General features: G+C 44.1%; 1 protein-coding gene across 1 annotated transcript in view; it reads left to right on the top strand.

Annotated features, from left to right (window-relative positions):
• Positions 1 to 17,657, top strand: part of UMODL1 (uromodulin like 1) — a gene marked incomplete at its 3' end in the record, with an annotated part of 45,941 nt that overhangs the window by 16,302 nt on the left and 11,982 nt on the right. Inside the window, exons 8-13 of the mRNA XM_082333830.1 lie at positions 62 to 174; positions 2,308 to 2,527; positions 6,118 to 6,255; positions 6,802 to 7,536; positions 9,286 to 9,398; positions 16,112 to 16,325. Coding sequence (XP_082189956.1) covers positions 62 to 174; positions 2,308 to 2,527; positions 6,118 to 6,255; positions 6,802 to 7,536; positions 9,286 to 9,398; positions 16,112 to 16,325 — 1,533 coding nt within the window. The remainder of the gene's footprint in view (positions 1 to 61; positions 175 to 2,307; positions 2,528 to 6,117; positions 6,256 to 6,801; positions 7,537 to 9,285; positions 9,399 to 16,111; positions 16,326 to 17,657) is intronic.

The following is a 17,657-nucleotide window of genomic DNA, read 5'->3' as shown; positions in this document are numbered from 1 at the left end:
TTTGACTGAACCTTTTCCTCTTCTGCTTTGTCAGTGTGTGTTTTAATACTGTGTCCTACAGAGGCCAAGATATTTGGTGTTACTATGAGGATTCTCAACTACAACTTCACTGATGATTTCCATAATGCCAGCAGCTCAGCATATGAAGAATTTTCAAGACTGTTGCTTACAGAGGTAATGCTAAAATATCTGTGTATATTTTTTTTTTTTCAATTTCGAATTTATTTAATGTAATAGAGGATTTTATGCCTGGCTGAAATATCCCTTAAAAATCATCATTCTGTTTCCTGTGACCTTTCTTTATAATTAAAACAAAATGCAACTGACTAAACAGATCAAGCCCTTGGCCTTATTAGCAATGGAGTCAATGAGAATTTTCCCCTGCAGAAGAGTAAAGGAATTAAAAATGCAGACATGCAACAGGGGCTCCTTTCCTTGGATCTTTAGTTTGGCAATAAACTCACATGAAATTGACTTGAGGGTTTTTAATGGATTATTGAAATGACATTGCTGGTATTCATTTCAGTGCTGTCTCCTCAGTAAATGTCTGGCTGCTTTCAAAGCTCTTTCTTCTTAAGGAAAAGTGACTGGGTCAGGCTTTCTTCTCCAGCCCCATTCATTGCATGTGCACATGTAGCCACTGTCCATGCTCAGGTGTAACCAGCCATTTACAAAACTTGAGTCATGAAGTCTGTTACCAGCTCTCAGCTTCCCAAACAGGGAAGACATTTCAGATGCAGCAATCTCTTACAGTTTTGCTGCAGAAAACAGGGCCCATACAGAGGAACTGGAATCTCCATCTAAAATTAGACTTTCCCAAAACAAAGGGGGACTCGTAAACACATGTGAATATAAATCTGAGCAAAAAAACCAATAATGGAGCTATACTTTCAAAGGCAGCAGAGAAGAGGCGTTTGCTCACAAGAAGTTGCAAGTTGAACCTCCTGACATGGTTTTATTTCCCATAGCTGCAAATTGTTTGCTTTTGTTGTGCAGGAGGACTTTTGTCACTGAATCTCCTCTGAGACTAATGCAGATCTAATTGGCATCATGAGGTTGGGAAGGAAAAGGAGCGTTGCACATCTGTGTTGCTTCTGCCTCCTTGGGAGTTTGGGAGCACAACATCCCTCTCTCACTTCTTCTCTTCTCCCTTTTTCATGCCACCCCACCTTGATCTGAAGTTAGACCAGTTAAACAGCTTGTTTGTAGGAATTTTTGGAGCAAACTCTGGCTGAATGGGAGCAAAACTGTGTTGATTTATGGTGCTGCATTGCATGCTCAAAGGCATGCTTTGAGGTGTATGTAAGAACAAAAGGCTCAAGCATGGAGACACCTTCTAGAGATGTAAGGCAAAACTGCCAGCTCCTGCACAGCTCTAATATTGAGAGCAGTATGCCAGCTTTAATGTTCAGAGTATCAGCATTTGTTCAGCTGATGTGTCTACTTACCAGAGTGATAACCAACCATAGCTGTGATACTGCCTTGAAGCTGTGCTGTCTCAAACACATTTTCTTGAAGTTATCCACCCCCATTTTCCTTGTCTCTCATCCTGAGATTTCTTTGTCATTAGACCCGGCTGCAGGCTGGAGTTGGACTGGTGAGTTTCAAATAATCACTGGGAGCTAAAGCTATGCCCATGCTGGTAAATGAAACTTCCTGAACCATTCGCTGACACTGACAACAACCAGCACAAACCAGCCTGCATCCATGCAGCTGGGTGTTCCAAAGTACAGTGGTCACATTCAGATTGCCTGTTGGGACTGGCCCCTGGCCGATGCTAAGTGTCAAACTCTACCTGGGTACTGCCTGGGGACTGCTAGCTGGTAGCAGCCAAAATCAAGCCAGAGTCTGCTCCAGCAACAGTGGAGATGACCAAGTTCCAGTGTCTGGGAGTGCAGGGGTGAATATATAGGAGGCTTGGGACAAAAATCTTAAGTGACATACAGAGCTAACCTCAAGGGTCTGACACATGCAGACTTACCAGGCCAATTCAGCTGTGTTGCATGCAAACAGGGGCAGAAGGAATTCTGCTCCCTTGAGCCAAAATGAAATTTGTTTTGTAAGACCAGTGGTCAGATGGGTACCACTTTCAAGGGTACCTAGGTGCACCAGGGAGACTCACACTTCTCTGTGCCTCAATAATCTCTGAAAAGTAAGATTTCTGAAACACTTTGAAACTTTTATTTTTACAACATTTTCTATGTTGTGCATATATAAATCATTAAAACGGTACCACCATAGTTCAGTCTTAAAAGGAGCTATTCCTGTTGGGTTCCTAATTGTTGATGCTTCTCTCTCTTTGCTCAGCTTGAAAATTCATTTCCAGACAACATTTCTGCTTTATACAAATCTGGGAAGCTGAAAGTGAAGACTGAATCCCTGCAAGCTGGAAGTATCATTGCAAGGCTCAGAATCACTGTGCAGGACCCTGAATTCCCAGTCGATGCCTCCACATTTGCCCTGGTGCTTTCTTACCTGTACAATAGCTCTGTGCTTTTGGTGGATCAGCAAAACACTACAGTAGAAGGTAATTTAAAAAAAAAAACCAAAAAATTTCCAAACAACAAAATGGGGTTTGTATTTTGATTACACACAGTATCACCAGCATTCTTCATGAAAAATACTTTATAGGGAGACAAAGTATGTGGAGCTTACAGTGGCTTGTTGGAGGGAAAACCACAACATGAGAACTCCTCCGTGGGCTTTTATCCATAAGCCCAGAAGGGATCGGAAGAAGGAGCATTGGCTGTCCCCAAGTACCTGCAGGCACTGCTTCTCTCTGCTGTGTTTAAGGAGGAGTGGAGCCCTTGATTTCCCTATTAATTTTCCTCTCTCCTCCTTGTGAGCAGTTGGAAGTTTGCCATATCTTTCTCGCATTGAATTGTGGATAGGATTACTGTGGAATATTTGTAGCCTTTAGCACACACATGCCCTCTAGGCAGTTTTGTGCTTCAAGGCTGTGGGGCTGCATTTGAGTCAGGGTTTAAGAAAAGAAATCTAACATCTTCATTATAGAAATCCAGCCAGAGAAATTCCCAAATGTCCTCTCAGTGAACAGGACTAAAGAAACACGTATGGAATTTATGTTAAACTAGGCCTCTGTTTGATCTCCAGTAATCACCATTTTTATCTTCAAAGGACTAAATTCTGGCTTCAGGTTTCCCAGCTGGCAGAGCCAGCCAGAGTTCAGAGAGTTGCCAAAGCCAACAGAATGGGTTATACTTCTCCCCCAGTGCATTAAGTCTTTAAAAGCTTATTTACTGTGATCAGGGAAAACTCCCTTTAGAGTTGCAGAGCATATGGAAATTAAGGGGAACAAGACAGGAAGACAACAGAAGAGACAAATTGCACCCGAAGCCTACGAATGGCTACAGTAGTAGCAGATACTGAATTGCAAGATGCTGATGTGTGCCAAAATACTTTACAAATGTTATTGATCCTGAGACTGAAACAGTGGAGAGGAAGAAGGCAATAGCTCTGGACTCTTACTTTAATTTCAGAAAGCCAGGTGGCTTCCAGTAGCACCACTCTTAGCCAGGAGCACAGCCAACTCCTCCTTAGGGATAGAGGAAAGGGGTCTATTTCTTAGCTCTGCCCAAACAGGCATTTGTCTGACAACAGATTCCTAGAGTCAAATGTGGAAAGTAAAGCAAAGGAGTGCAGCATATGAAGGAAAGGTTTGTATAATGGGCTGTGTGCCTTCCTGACCCCTGAGAGCCCTGGGACGTGCCCTTTGGCAGTAAGCCCGCACAGCTCCTCTTGCACCAGTGGAGCAATGCCGCCTGGATCCTCTGTGGAGCCAGGCCACCAAAAGGCTACGTGCTTGGTTTAGTGATAGTGGCAGAGCTTTGAAACAGCAAGGAGGAGAAGTCAGAAGGGGTAGCACAAATGAAGGCAGTGGAGCAATTACACCTGTCTTTGTAGACGCATAAATTATTACGTTTACTGCCATGATTAATAGAGACACTAAAATGGCTGTCTGTTCTGTGAGGCATGGTAAGGAAAGAGAAAGGGATGTGTGCTGAGTCAGGTCCAAGATCCATCTAGCACAATATCACGTCCTCAGTAGCAGCCAGGAGCCAATTCCTGGAGAACTGTAAGAATACAGCAAGCGTAGATGATGCCTCTCACCAAAACTCTTATCTACCAACTATTTTCAGCTCCAGGACTCTCTGAATCCAATGTTATTTCTTTGAGTTTCTCCTCCGTGGGCACCCCGTGAAGTTATGCAAACCTTTAGCATCTGCAACATCATTAGGCAAGGAATGTCACAGATTTTTACCCATTGCATGTACCTCTTACAGGTATAATGGGTAATCAGAGTGAACACAAAGGTGTTTCTTTTATAATTCTTGGAGCAGGACTATTGGTTGAGGTGTGTGTGTGGGGAAGGCACTTGCCAAACGTGAAAGGCCAGAGAGATGCCAAGAGTGCAGAAAGAGAGCACAGAGCACACCTTGGCTGAGATGTAATGGTTATAGAGGAAAAAAGTGCAGTGTGTGTGAGCATGCATGTGCATGAGTGATGTACTAGTGCCAGTGAGCACTGAGAAGAGAACGTAAGTATTTTGACCTGACGTGTGGTTGAAAGTGGCCATCAAAGGTGAAGGAATTTGCTTAAAAAGCCATGCTAAGTGATGAGAAAGAAAACCCTCAGAGACAATGGAGCCAGTGAATTTAAGTTATTTGGCAATTAGCACGGGAGCATCTCTCAGATGGTGTTTGAAGCAATCGAGAGTCACAATTACCTCATAGCATAGTAAGGCATTAATGAGAGCACTTTTATTGCTGGTGCTTCAGTCAATCCTGCATACTTCTGTATTCCCTCTAAGTGGCTTAGGCTGTAACATAATAGGCAGATGCTGGCCATAGGCACATGAAATCGTCTAATGAAAACAATCATGGATACAACAATTATCTAATGAGGAAGAAAGGAAAAAGAATTGAAATATTAGCTGGAAGGAAGTAAAAGGAGAAGGCTGTCTGCAAGCAGAAAGATGAACGCATGTGTGTGCATGCACATGCCTGCTCTGTACTTTCTGTTTCTAGAATGGGACTTTCCTTTGTTTCGGAGAAATAATCACAGTGATTAATCTCTGTGTGTTGCAGAACAAGCATTTATGATAATGCATTGTTCAAAACCATTTTCTAGCCTCTCATCAGAATTATTTGTCCCAAGGCACAGGTTTCAGTCTAGTTTTCTGTTCTCCCTCACTTGCGGCCCTGAGGCAGTGAAGCTGTATGCACAAGGGAGTGCACACAGGGAGGGCTCACATGGGATTCACTGAGATTATTCATTTCCAAAGCATTAACTTGGCCTTTCCGTGTTTGCTGGAACAGGGTGCGAATGGTAACATAAGACTTCAGATCTAAATCCCTCAAGAGTGAAGAGACTCAGCAATAAAATAGGTCTATAACTCCATGAAAGAAGCATCTCTAACTGATTCAAAGCAGCTGAAATTAGACATAAGGAACACCCTTAGAGCATATTCTTGCATTGTTGAACAAGGATCTCTTTTCTGAGACTATCAGAAAGAGGGTCATGGTTTTACAGTATTACCTTTGAGAAGAAATCTTTTCTAAAAAGAGTTTTTCCCCTTAGCACTTCCTCTGTTAAGAACTGAAGAGTGATTCTTGTGGGAGTTACTTGCATTTACCTTTTATTTGAAGCAGAAAATTACTTGGATTAAGTGTCTATTTAATATTCTACCTACTGGTAGCTCGTGGTAAGAGATCTATTCATTACCTGATGTATCTGGACATAACGTATGCAGAACTTGGTATAATGTATGCTTTTGATATACCTATAGTACAAACCTACAATATTTTTTTCACTTCAAATAAATGTTTACTTCTAAAAAAATATTATTAAAAAAGTCTTTGCCAGGAGAAAATATTTTTCAGAGTACGAGGACAAAGGTTGATTTATATGTGAGAGCGTAACACCACAGATAGTGTTCTGCATCACTCAGAGCCTGGCTGTCAGGTAAACGATGAAAAAGGAAGACCACAATTCATAAATTCAAAAACTGAAGAAAGGACTACTTTATGATTATTTCTAGCTTAGTGCAGCCAGAATGGAGGAAGTCTGACTGGTGTTCTGGTTTTGGTCTTGCAGACTGGGATGAATGTGCTTCTCATGCTGAGAATGACTGCTCTGTGTTTGCGGAGTGCATCAATTTGCTGGGCTCATATCTGTGCAGATGCAAGACAACCATGGACACTAATCCATCCCGACCTGGAAGAAACTGTGAGGGTGAGCAAAAGACTGGCATGTAGTTTTTCTTCACCATAAAAGGTTGGAATAAGTTGTGTTTTTCTATCTTTGCTTTTATTGCAACTGTTTATATAGCACACAACGTGTATATAGATGCACCTTTGCAGTCTCTGGCTGAAGGCATATATGTGATCTCCCTCTGAACATGACGGTGAACCTTAATGTGTCTTCAGATTAAATCTCTCTGAGATCCTTCTTGATTAGCCTAATGATGGACTGCTGAGAAACATGACACATACTTTTTCCTCTTTTGGTATGTCTGTGGCTAATTTTCTCCCACTGTAATGATGCCTCCCAACCAGAAGAGGAGACCCAGGAATCAAATCTGCTTCTTTTTGTAGACACAAACCAGATTCAACACCATAAAATCACAAGTGCTACAACGTGTTAATGAAATATCCAAGACCTGTTTCTGTAACGCTATTACATGTGGCTGAGTGGTCTCAGCCCCATTTTCAGGTCAGACCCTGGTGCCTCCTCATCCAGTTTCAGGTCCCATTTCAATGTGCGTTTGCTGTGTTGCAGGTGAGATTGTGGACCCTCTCACTGAAACGACGGCTCCTGAAGTAACAAACAGCACAGAGTTTGCTCCTGAAGAAGGAAGCCCTGCAGCCCCTTCTTCCCCTGCTACCACCGAGATGGTGGCTGCTGTACGCTCCGAGATGAACACCGTCGTACACCTTCCTGCTTCATGGCCTCTGGGTGACAAGCAAGTGCCCCACGGTCATTCTCCCACCAGCACTCCTCCAGCCCCTTGGAGAAAAGGCCTGGCAACGCAGATGGGCTTCGGCAGGGACAACAGCCCCACAGCCACAGGGGTCGCAGCCAGCAAGGAACTGGCTGTGAGCGCAGACTGGCAGGCGGCCATAAGTCCATCGCAGCAAAGCTCTGTGGCAGATGCTTCCCCCGGTGCATCGCAGCGAGCGGCTGCTCTCACAAATGCACCCATGGGCACAGCTGGGCAAGAGCAACTCAGTTCGCTGTTGCTGGTGTTTCCAAATCAAACGGCCTTTGCTACCACTAGAAGTCACACAGCTTTTGCTGTGCCTCAAGCCGACTCTCAAGGTGGTCCTGGTACAGCTCTGCTGGCCACAGGAGATGCTGGCGTTCCCACCCTCAACACCACTCTCAGAGCACATATAGAGATGGCAAGAGAGAACAGCTCTTGGTCCGAGAAATATGCTGGAGCCCTGGGGTCACCAGCTCTGCCAGGCACCTCTCCAGCTCCCAGCCCGACGCCAGGCCCAGCCATGGACCGCAGTGAGTACGCGTCCGGCAAGGGCCTGCACGCGGGGTAACTCGGCTACATGAGAAGCAAAGCCTCACTCAGAGTCCAGAGATACACAGTTGGAATCAGTGGTCTGGGATGAAGGCGCCTGAAACTAGTTTGTCTATGTTAAAACTATTTTCTTGCACGAACTGGCACTTTTTCTAAATCAGCATGTCAAAATAATTTCTCTTTCTGGTAATTTGCCAGTTAGTTTTATTGATGTTACATTTCTTCATCTCAAAGCAGATGAAGCAAATCATACAGTGCACTGAGCGTGGCTCATCAAAACATATGCTGCTTGTCCTTTTGCCACACATCTTGATTTCTCCTGCATGCTCTGCCACCAGGGTACTGCAGCAGCAGCTGCCTGTAGAGGTACCTTAGAGACCTGGGAAGGCAAATGACCTTCCTTGCTATTCCTCTCACCAGAGGATGGATTAGGCAGAGCCCCACAAATCCCCTCTGGGTTAGGAGCAGCGTGGAAACCTGTGAGCTTTTTCTGATGAATCAAATATTCAGCCAAGTGCTTTTGCTGGGAAAGAAGCTTGTGAAGGGATTATGCCTGGGGAACAAGAGGAAGAGCCACCATAGTGATGTCTCACTAGCCCGGTGCAGGAAATTCAGAGGGCAAAAGTCCATGTTTGGTGAAGTTTAATATATAGCTCCTCCTTGTGGCAACATCTCTGACCTGGAGGGTCAACCTCAGCCAACTCTTCATAGTCTGTCATGTCTTTTAAATACAGATTTTTTGTTGTTGTTCGAAAATTGTTCAGAATATTTTCCCCTCTCACCATCAAACAGAATGTGGTTTAACTCCTAAATACCTATGTTCACACGACAGGACAAGCCATAGCAAAAAGCAAGCCCAAGTTCTTTGATCTGACCGCTGGTGGTGAGGGTTCCTTTGGGATCAGAAGTATGCTGGAATAAAGGAAGCCTGCTTCGGTGGCTTGCTTTAAGCAGACATGACTTTCTTCTCTCCCCTGCAAAGCTTTACTTGATGACTATTTCTTTTCTTCTAGTACCTGTCCCAGCTCAAAGGATTATTGTCCCCAATGTGACAAGAACCAACTTTGATGTAACATGGTCCACAGAGTTTATGCAGAGTCCTGCTTTTCAATTCTTTCTGCTTCAGAAAAAGCCGCTAATATGGGAGACTAAAACACAGTACAGGGGGCTGACAGTCTCAGAGCTGGAACCTGGTGCCTTATATACTGTTGAAATCAGGACAGATGTGTGTAGGGAAGAAAGCAGGCTGGTACACCAGAAAGTAAAGACTGGTAATTTGATCCAGAAACAATTGTAAACCGAATCCTTAGCTAGATGATAGAGTTCTTGAAGTCTTTGGTGAAGACTATCCTGTATTCATATAAAACATTGAAACGTTAGATCTTGATATGCTAGGAGTGATGATCTATTAGCAGCTGGAAGGTGGTGTGAAGACAATTGGCTGGCAATGATCACGGTGATGGCAGATATAAGACCTATAGGAGGTCTGTGTCCTTCTTGAGAAGCATCCAGGGGCCAGAGAGGGCAGACTAAGGTGCTGGATACCTATGTTTAGGTATTTGGGTTTTTGGCTACATTTCAGAGGGCTGGCCTTCTGCTGTTACGAATTGATGCATACTCTGTGTGGCCAGGCATGCCAGTGACTGTCACACACTTGTCCATGGACTACAGTCTATGGAACATGTATTTAAATTTAAAATTATTTAAATTGTCTTTTTCTTACTTTGCAGCTGTCCAGAAACTTAGTGGCACAGTACGGATAACAAATGTGAAATACTCTCCAGGCTTTAGTAATACAAGCAGTGAGGAATACCAAACCTTTGCACAGCTCTTTGTTGATGAAGTAAGTAAGTGGCTAAGAAGGACGTGACCTGTTACCGGTCTCAATGAAACCGTATATACAATCTTTTTCCCACGAAGGCTGTATGCCACATGTGCATTTCTTGACACACCTGTAAGGTCTGAGTCCCCCTGACTGTTTGAGACTGCAGCATAAGCATGCAGACATGTTTTAGAGTGAGATCAGGATTTGGGGATTCTCTGGTGCCTCCATTTCCTCTGCTTCTCATACCCGCTTGTACTGGCTTATTGATTTCCTCCAGGGATGTGGTGAAAAGTTAATGGATATTTGGAAAGTGCTCTGATATCTTTGCCCTGCACAGCAGTATATTAATGAACTGTATGATTGTTATTACCCCTTGTCATACTACCTTAAGGCTGAGATTTCTTATAATCGTCCTTGTTTTTGTAGCCCTGTATCTGGAAAGGGTGTGGTTTCTTGTAAAGTCACCTCTGCCCTCACTTCTAATTCGAGCGCAAGATATCAAAGCACACTGTGATATCAGCTGCGCCTTTAATGCTCTCATAATTCTCAGGCATTGCCTTTGACAGTATTACTCTCCTAATTTCTTAGTGAATTTATCAGAAGTTTGTTCCTGCTGGTGTTTACTCAAACACACCTGTGCTTGGAAAACCACTGGTTAGGCTGGGTTCTTTATTGCCTTCCCTATCTCCCCTTAACTGTCTGTGTTTTTAGAGGCCTTGATAACTGTGATGATAAATCCATCTCTGACAATCATATGAATTTTCAAATCCTGCAGAAGCCTCCCCAAACTCTCACTGTGTACAGAGTTACAACCTGTACAACCTGTGCACTGACAATGACATGTGTTTGGGCAGTGGTCAGGCCAGCGTGGAGTTAGAGATGACTGCAAGGAGGAAAAAGCGTGATCCGTTTAGCTGTGCAAGATGTTTTCTTGGATATCAAATAAGTTTCCCACTGGTTGTTACCGGTTTGCACCTTTCTGGACGTGTTAGCAGAGCACAGCTTTCTTGGAGTTGTTTTGGCCCCAAGCTGTCACATCGGAAAAGCAGTCACAAAATGAGAGTGACGTGATTAGCAAAGTGAAAAGGGAACAGTTCTCCACTGACCTCACTCTCATTCAGCATCACTCTCTGCCCGAGGCTATTTTGGAATAGCATAGTATTAAAATGGACTAAAATGAATATATTTTCTTCATGGGCTATTCAGTCAGGTACCTTAATCCAGAACATCATCAATACAAATATATTTGGAAAAATTGTAAAATGGTTACATAAAGGAACTAAAGTAAGTTTTTGTGTCAGTTTTACTCAGTTCTCAAAGTTTCAGGTAGAAAATGATCACTTGTGATTATAAGGAACTAACTCCTTTTTCTAGCACACCGGTTTTGTGCATCAGCTGGCGAGATGTGTTTGCGTTGATTCCTTCTACCTCTGAGCCACCGTATATAGGCTATAGTATCATAGCTACTGCACACGACAAAACATGTTGCGAGTGTTTTATTACAAATGTTATGTTTCTAGATGCCAAAGAAAAGGAAGTTTAGGAAAACAAAAAGATCTGTATATTTTCTTTTCAGGTTATAAGGGCCAGAAATTGATCCTTTAAAGTAAGTGAGGAAAGTTTCATGGGCTTTAAAAGCACTATCAGGTTCCAGTTAAATAAACTTTGCCAGAGATTTTTTTTTTAAACCTCTTTGGAGTCACCATCTACAATTCAGAGGATTTATAAATCCTAATGTGTATAATGTTCTTTAGCGTAGAGCTGCCCCAGCACTTAAGTGCCGTGTGGTTAAATTGGCAGCACAGCAAATGGAAATACCGTCCTTTAAATAATGTGTAGATGAGAATGAGGTAAAAACTTGATGTGACAACTTGCACTGTCATAGTCCAGGCTAGTTTCACCATCCTCCTTGCAATGCAACTGAAAAACAACATAGTGAAGGGTGAGAGGGTACTTTAGTCTTCTTGGGTTTTGCTCAGCCTGTCTTTTGCAACAGCCAAGAAGAATATCATGGCAGCTAGGGCTTGTCCTCAAGAAAATGAATCAGCAAAACAAAAGGTTTGCATTGAAAATGCATTCACTGAGGTGCATTAAATTCCTGAGTGGAAAAGGTTGTTTTGAATTTGGGTGTCTTAAACTTAGCTGATATTGACAAAAAGTGTGAAACTAATAAATGATATTGCCTTATCAAGGTGACCCCCTCATTTGGAAGTGACATAGCCTTTGATGTAGCTTAGTACACTTAAAATGATTGCAGTTAAAGCTATCTGAATGTGGAATGAGTGTTGATACAGGGATTAAGGCAGTTTCATTATTCCAGTGCAATTTCACCCCTTTTGTTAATTTGAGTCTATCCCCAATTTGGGACATCCTTAAAGGTGCTGGTGATGGTGGCTGGGCAGATGTGTGCTCTAGTACCTTCTCTCTGAATGTGCAGCCAAAGCACGGACAGTGGGGAGGGTTTTTTTCTCTTTGAGTGAAAAAAACAGGCTTCATGCAGGGTTCTGTTCAAATTAATGTACCTTTTACTACTTACTTCCAGTTTCCAGACTGCCGGTACGTTGCCTGCTCTGCTGGCCACACAGGCTCCTGTGCAGGTACCCACAATAGCTCCAACAAGCCGCTGACATTTTGCCTGGGCCTTATGGAGGGGTGGACCCAGAAAACCCACCAAATGTGCCACAGCCACCCATAGGGTGGGTGAGCCTGGCTGTCTGAGCCTGCCACTTTCCTTTTGCTCAAAAAACCTATCGGCCTTTGCCATCCCATTAAATAGGTTTTAGTGTGGCTTCCATCTGGCCCTGAACTTGAACTTTATCTGCCTCCTGTTTTCTTGCCTGAGCAAGGGACATTCCCTTCCCTCAATGCTGGTGTTAACTTTGCTCATGTTGTCTCCCTTTCTTGTGGGCTCTTCTTCTGGCATACCAGCTTCTCCTGGTCTGGCATTGCCAGTGTTTCCTTTGCGTGCTACAGAAATTGTAGATACAATAATGGATCCCAAGATAATTCATTTGTCTAGTAAGAAAAACGCCTCATACTCAAGGGTATTATATATTGAATATTTCCTTCTAAAAAGTTCACTCTTTCTTTTCCTTTTTTTCTAGCCCCACTTCATCGACCATTATTTTGATAACCTAGGGTGTGGTACCTGTTGTGGAATCATGTAGGCTTCTGGATAAAGGGTTCTGTAGTGACACCTAGTGGCTAAATACATATACAGGGAATGTCCGCTAACACTCTTCAAGCTCTGAGTGCTGCTTTGTGAGGAAAAATACGAATAAGGACAAAACCAAACCAACCAACCCCCCCCCAAAAAAACAACAAAAAAACCAAAAACCAAACAGACAAGAAAAAATTCCCAAGCCTTAGGTAAAAAGAAGCACCGATAAAATAAAATCTTCAGGAGATAGATGAGAAGGGTATACTGGTGACATAGGGATGGGCTAAGAGGATGTCACAGGCATGTGTATTTAATGTCCAGAAGTTCAGACAAAAACTATGAAAGATGAAATCTTAGGGCTGACCTCCAACTTTTCAGTACATGCTTGTGAAACAGCAGAAAGAGAGAGGAGAAGGGGCCCAAGACACCCCTGGCTTGGTGAAACGGGAGATTTTGGGGCTGACAAGGACAGTCTATGGTCTGCCCAGGCTTTCGTAGCGAAGTTAGCTCTTCCCATCCTCCTGGCTCTGTCTGTGTGCCCCGTGGGGCACTGCAAGGTTTGCTGTGTGGGACTTCCAGGTGCGTGGGAGCCCTTTCCAGGTGCATGCAGGGGGTTTGCTCTGTGCAATGTTACCTTGCCACCAAGAACATGCAACATACATCAGTTCTGGCAACTCAGAAAAGAGCTGCAGCATGCCTGCAAAATCTGGGGCCATCTGCAGGGCTGGATAATACATAGCAGGCAAGTAAGTAGGGGCTAGATAACACACTGCAGGCAGGTAAGTCAGGCTTGGCACATAGGTTCTCAAGAGCTGTGGTCACCTGGGAGAATCCAGCAGAAAATGCATAAGCTCTGTGTGTGGGTGCAAGAGAAATGAGGCTGCTTCTCCCACTGGCTCCCACCACTGATCCTTGCCTTGCCTCTTCCCTGGGCTCTCCCTGGTAGGAGTCACTGCCTGCATCCCTGAGCATTCCACCACTGACACAAGCTCTGCCTTAAACTCATGGCTGAAATCCAGCCCTGCTGCTCTAGATATTTCCTGCAGGGGGATGTGTAGAGGAAGAAGGGGTTGGAGGTGACTGCAACGTAGCCACTGCCTGCCCCCTTAATTCTCCGGGAAGTTGAGCGAGGGAAGGAAGTGCGCGATGTACCCTAAAGAGAGGGCTTAAAGCAGGGCAAGGTGCTGGGAAAGAGGTGCGACTCTCCTGCGCAGGGCAGCGATGTGCCAGCTCTCACCTGGGCCAAGTGCTGCTCATCTGGCCCTTATGGTGCGGCTGGTCTCCTGCTCTGTGCCTTCCTCTCCTCTGGCATCTCCTGGGAGCCTGACATCCATGGGAGGGTTGAAGGCAAAGAGAAAGTATGCTGAGAAATCACAAAAATTTAGGTGTTTCTGTGGCTATTTCCATCTCTCTGTGTCCTGCATTGAAGCTAGTGACTGCTATGTAGAAGGAAGCTGTGTGTATCGCAGGCTCAGGAGGGTTGACAGGGACGGCATGGGATTTGTCCTTTGTGTGCTGCTGGGAGCTGCTCTCTTACCATGGACAGTCTCCTGTTGCACTTTTGCTGGCAGTTTCTAAGTGCAATTTTAATACCAGTAGCTCAGAACAGCCTCTACTACCTGTCCGAGGCAGGCTTGAGAGTTATGTCCCACGCTTTCTGTTGCTGCGCTTTTTATTTGTGTGGAAGAATTTAAAAAGACTTCTCAGACACACGTGAAAGATACTAAGAAATACAGGGGATCTGTGAGCATCTCATGGAGAAAGGGAAAGAAAAAAATATACAATTTTAATGGGAAAATTCAGGACGTTGATGGATGGTATCGCACAGCCTGTGCTTACCCTGGCATCTAGTCTTCAGGTATGCACTCTGCCTGCACTGTGGTTAGATGTTGGGGCAAGACCTGGCATGCAAACCTCTGTGGGGGTGTGTGTGTGTGTGTGTGTCTGCCCTGCTTTCCCTTGGGCCATGCAGGTAGGCAGGGAGTCCAGCACAGTCTTATCAAGCCCCTTGTTTGGGCGACTAGAGGAAAAGGACTGAGGGGAGCACTTGTGGATGTTTACCAGTTTCTCTTTGTGGTGAGTTTCTCAGAAATAGGTCTGTATTTCTGTGTATAAAGTTTTCTCAATATATTCTTTAAAGCTGAATTAATATTAGCCTTGTGTCTTGTCTGGGGTTGGTCCCATGAGATGATGCTGTCTGACCTGTGTCTGCTCCTCCTGTGGCTGGTGCTGGGCCTGGAGATGAAGGAGAATGATGCTGGAAACGCAAAAACTGTTGCATGTTCCCCCGGGTTCCCTTGTATGCCTGGGTGCCCTACCCCATGGGCTGCCCTCCTGTGGGAAGAGAGGAGATGTTCCCACAGGCAGCTGCCCTCCAGAGGTACCACACAGCCCTGGAGAGTGGAAGGGGAAGAGGTTGAACATGCAGCTCCCATCTGTTTATCTCTTTGGAGAGGGGTTGGTGTCTCCATCTGAGCTGGATGGCAGAGAGGCTGAGCAGCCCAGCTGATGATACAAAACTTCACACAGCATTGTGTTTTCCCATCCCACAGAAAGCAGACCATCCTGCTCTTCAGTGTGGTAAAGGAGGATGCTTCGGGGACTATCGTGAATAAGGCTCAGTGCGCATTGAAAAAGGTGGCATTTTCTTTCTTAGTCAGCTATTGAATTCCAAGGTCACTGTGTACAGACCGTGACATTTATTTTATTGATTTCTCTAGATTGCCCTAAGCTCAGCTGTGATTTGGTGCTGCAATACTTTGAGGGTGACAGTTCCTGTTCAAAATAGTGCAGAGCCATCTCCTAGCCCTGTTCTTGGCCTCTCAGGGAGGACCGTGAGTAGGGGCCGTGTGCCCCAATGACAGTCAGAATTTGCAGAAAAAATGTGATATTCCTCAGGAAAGTCTTTAATGAAGTATTTCTGAAATCAAATTGAGGACTGACTTGATGGGAGGTTGAGTTGTGTAGCAGTGCTGATGGCATAAAACACCTCTCTGTTTTCTTTACCCTGGTCTGGGCATTTAAAAGAGGGAAGTTTACAGTCAATGATAAGCAGGAGAATTTTGCTTATTTGCTTGGTTCTGGTGAGAAAACATCTGTGAAGAAAGACTTGAGGGTGGTCTGCTCTAAGCTGTAACACACTTGAGCTAAGGGAGCCCTCCAAGACATATATGCAGTGTGGAGTGTCAGGACACCTCTCCACTTCCATTGGCAGCTCCTCCTCGTATTGGGTTGCCCCTCTCCCTGGAGGCGTTTTAGGAGGCAGAACAGGGGAGTTTCCCTGCAGTATCCTCCCTCCCTTGCTGTTATCAGAGGCAAGGACCTGTGCCAAATGACAGATGAGGTATCTTAATTGCTTAGATCGTTTAATATTCATGGTTAAATATATACCGTATCCTTCAGCTGCTGTAGAGTGGAAACATTATAAAGCAAAAGGTCAATTTGCTGCTGCTTCCCTCCAGAGTATGAAGCACAACAGTAATACATAATGCTCTCTTCTGGCAGTGTACAAAGCCTAAAATGTAATTGCTTCTATCTGTCCATCTCCACATGCATTTTGTTTTTATTCCAGGTACATAAATCTCTGCCCCTTGAGGTTCTTCAGCAGATGGATGCTGGTCTGATTAAAGTGTTGATAACGGGTATTACTAATGGGAGCACAGTGGTAAGTTTCAATCTACTGATTGCAGAGGATGTGGATATCTACTACCTCATCACCGCTTTTCGCAATGCCTTTGAACACAGCTCCTATTTCACAGTTGACAAGAGCAATCTCTCCATAAACGGTAAGGAGCAGCTTGTATCCCACTAGTTCTTCAGAACTAGAGAGATGATAAAGCCTATTATTAATCTGTATTTTTTGAGGTGAAGGTAGCTGTACAGGTGGATGAAAAGCCATTCTCTCTCCTTATATTGCTCCTGCTTATCCATCTAATAAGCTTTTTCAGAGAACATCAAAAGGTGAAATAAGAAGTGAGGTACTCCTGATTCGAAAGGACAAAACCAACTGCTCTTTTTGTCTATAGCTAGCGTTAATTTTATAGAGAAGAAGATATGGAGACATTAGAAACAGTGATCACAAATTGAGGGTTTTATAAGCTACCAGTGGAAACAGGTGCCTGTACACAGACATAACAAGCTCTATTTAAAACCCATTACCCTCTGCTTTGCACTGATAATCTTGCGTGCGATAGAAACCTCAAGAAACAAATAAATGAACATGTGAATTCTTCTGCACTGGGAGTATGTTTACCTCACACACCTGTGGGTAGGGATTTCAGATGAAAGTCCACACCTTACGAAGACCAGCACAATGGCCGATTGTACAACTTCTTTTCCTTTATATGTAATTTAAGTCGTCAATAAGAAACATTAGTCTCCTGACTAACTGCTGTTGAATTCTGTTTCACAAGTTGATGTGTCATCTCTGGAAAAAATAGCAAATTCTATATCCTTACCATGATACATTTGTCCAAAGAATAATTTTATAAGCTGTCAATTAGAATCTCATGCAAAATGACTTCAGAAACATGTATATGGTCTGCCCTGTACATTCTCTTTGCCTGTTGCCCTTACAGCTGTGAATCTGGAAAGTTACGTATCCTGTTAATTAGTAAGATCACAACTATCTCATGGTAGTGCTTTGTAGAGTGCGTGCCCCCCTCGAACCTGTGCTAAAACAAATGGTTTGTTTCAGGGACAGGTCCCCATAGAGCAGGTGGTTGGGGCTGCTTTCTGAGTCCCACTTATGGTGTTAGGTCCTTATTTGAACAGTTACAATTAGACCTCGGGAAGAGAAAGGGGAGTAAAGCATATTTTTACTTTCAAAAATGAAAATTTGGGCCAGGTAAAAATTAAGAAAGCAACTAGACTGAAACTTGGGCTAGTCACACAAACCTCCTGCTTCACTCATGCTGGGCGTTTACTAACCATCTTCTCAGGAGTGTGGAATGGGGGAGGCAGCTGAGAAGCATCCCCTCAGGCTATTGATCAGTTTAGGAGGGCAGGAGCTCTGCAGCAGGGTGCCTACATTTAAGTGAGTATCTGCTGAGCATCACTGGTAGCACAGCTCCTGGAGGGTTTTGTCAGTGCCTTGCAATTAGCCCTCTAGGCTGTGC

The sequence above is a fragment of the Platalea leucorodia genome, assembly GCF_965183815.1.
Source record: "Platalea leucorodia genome assembly, chromosome: 2".
NCBI lineage: Eukaryota > Metazoa > Chordata > Aves > Pelecaniformes > Threskiornithidae > Platalea > Platalea leucorodia.
This window is presented reverse-complemented; position numbering and strand designations above follow the sequence as displayed.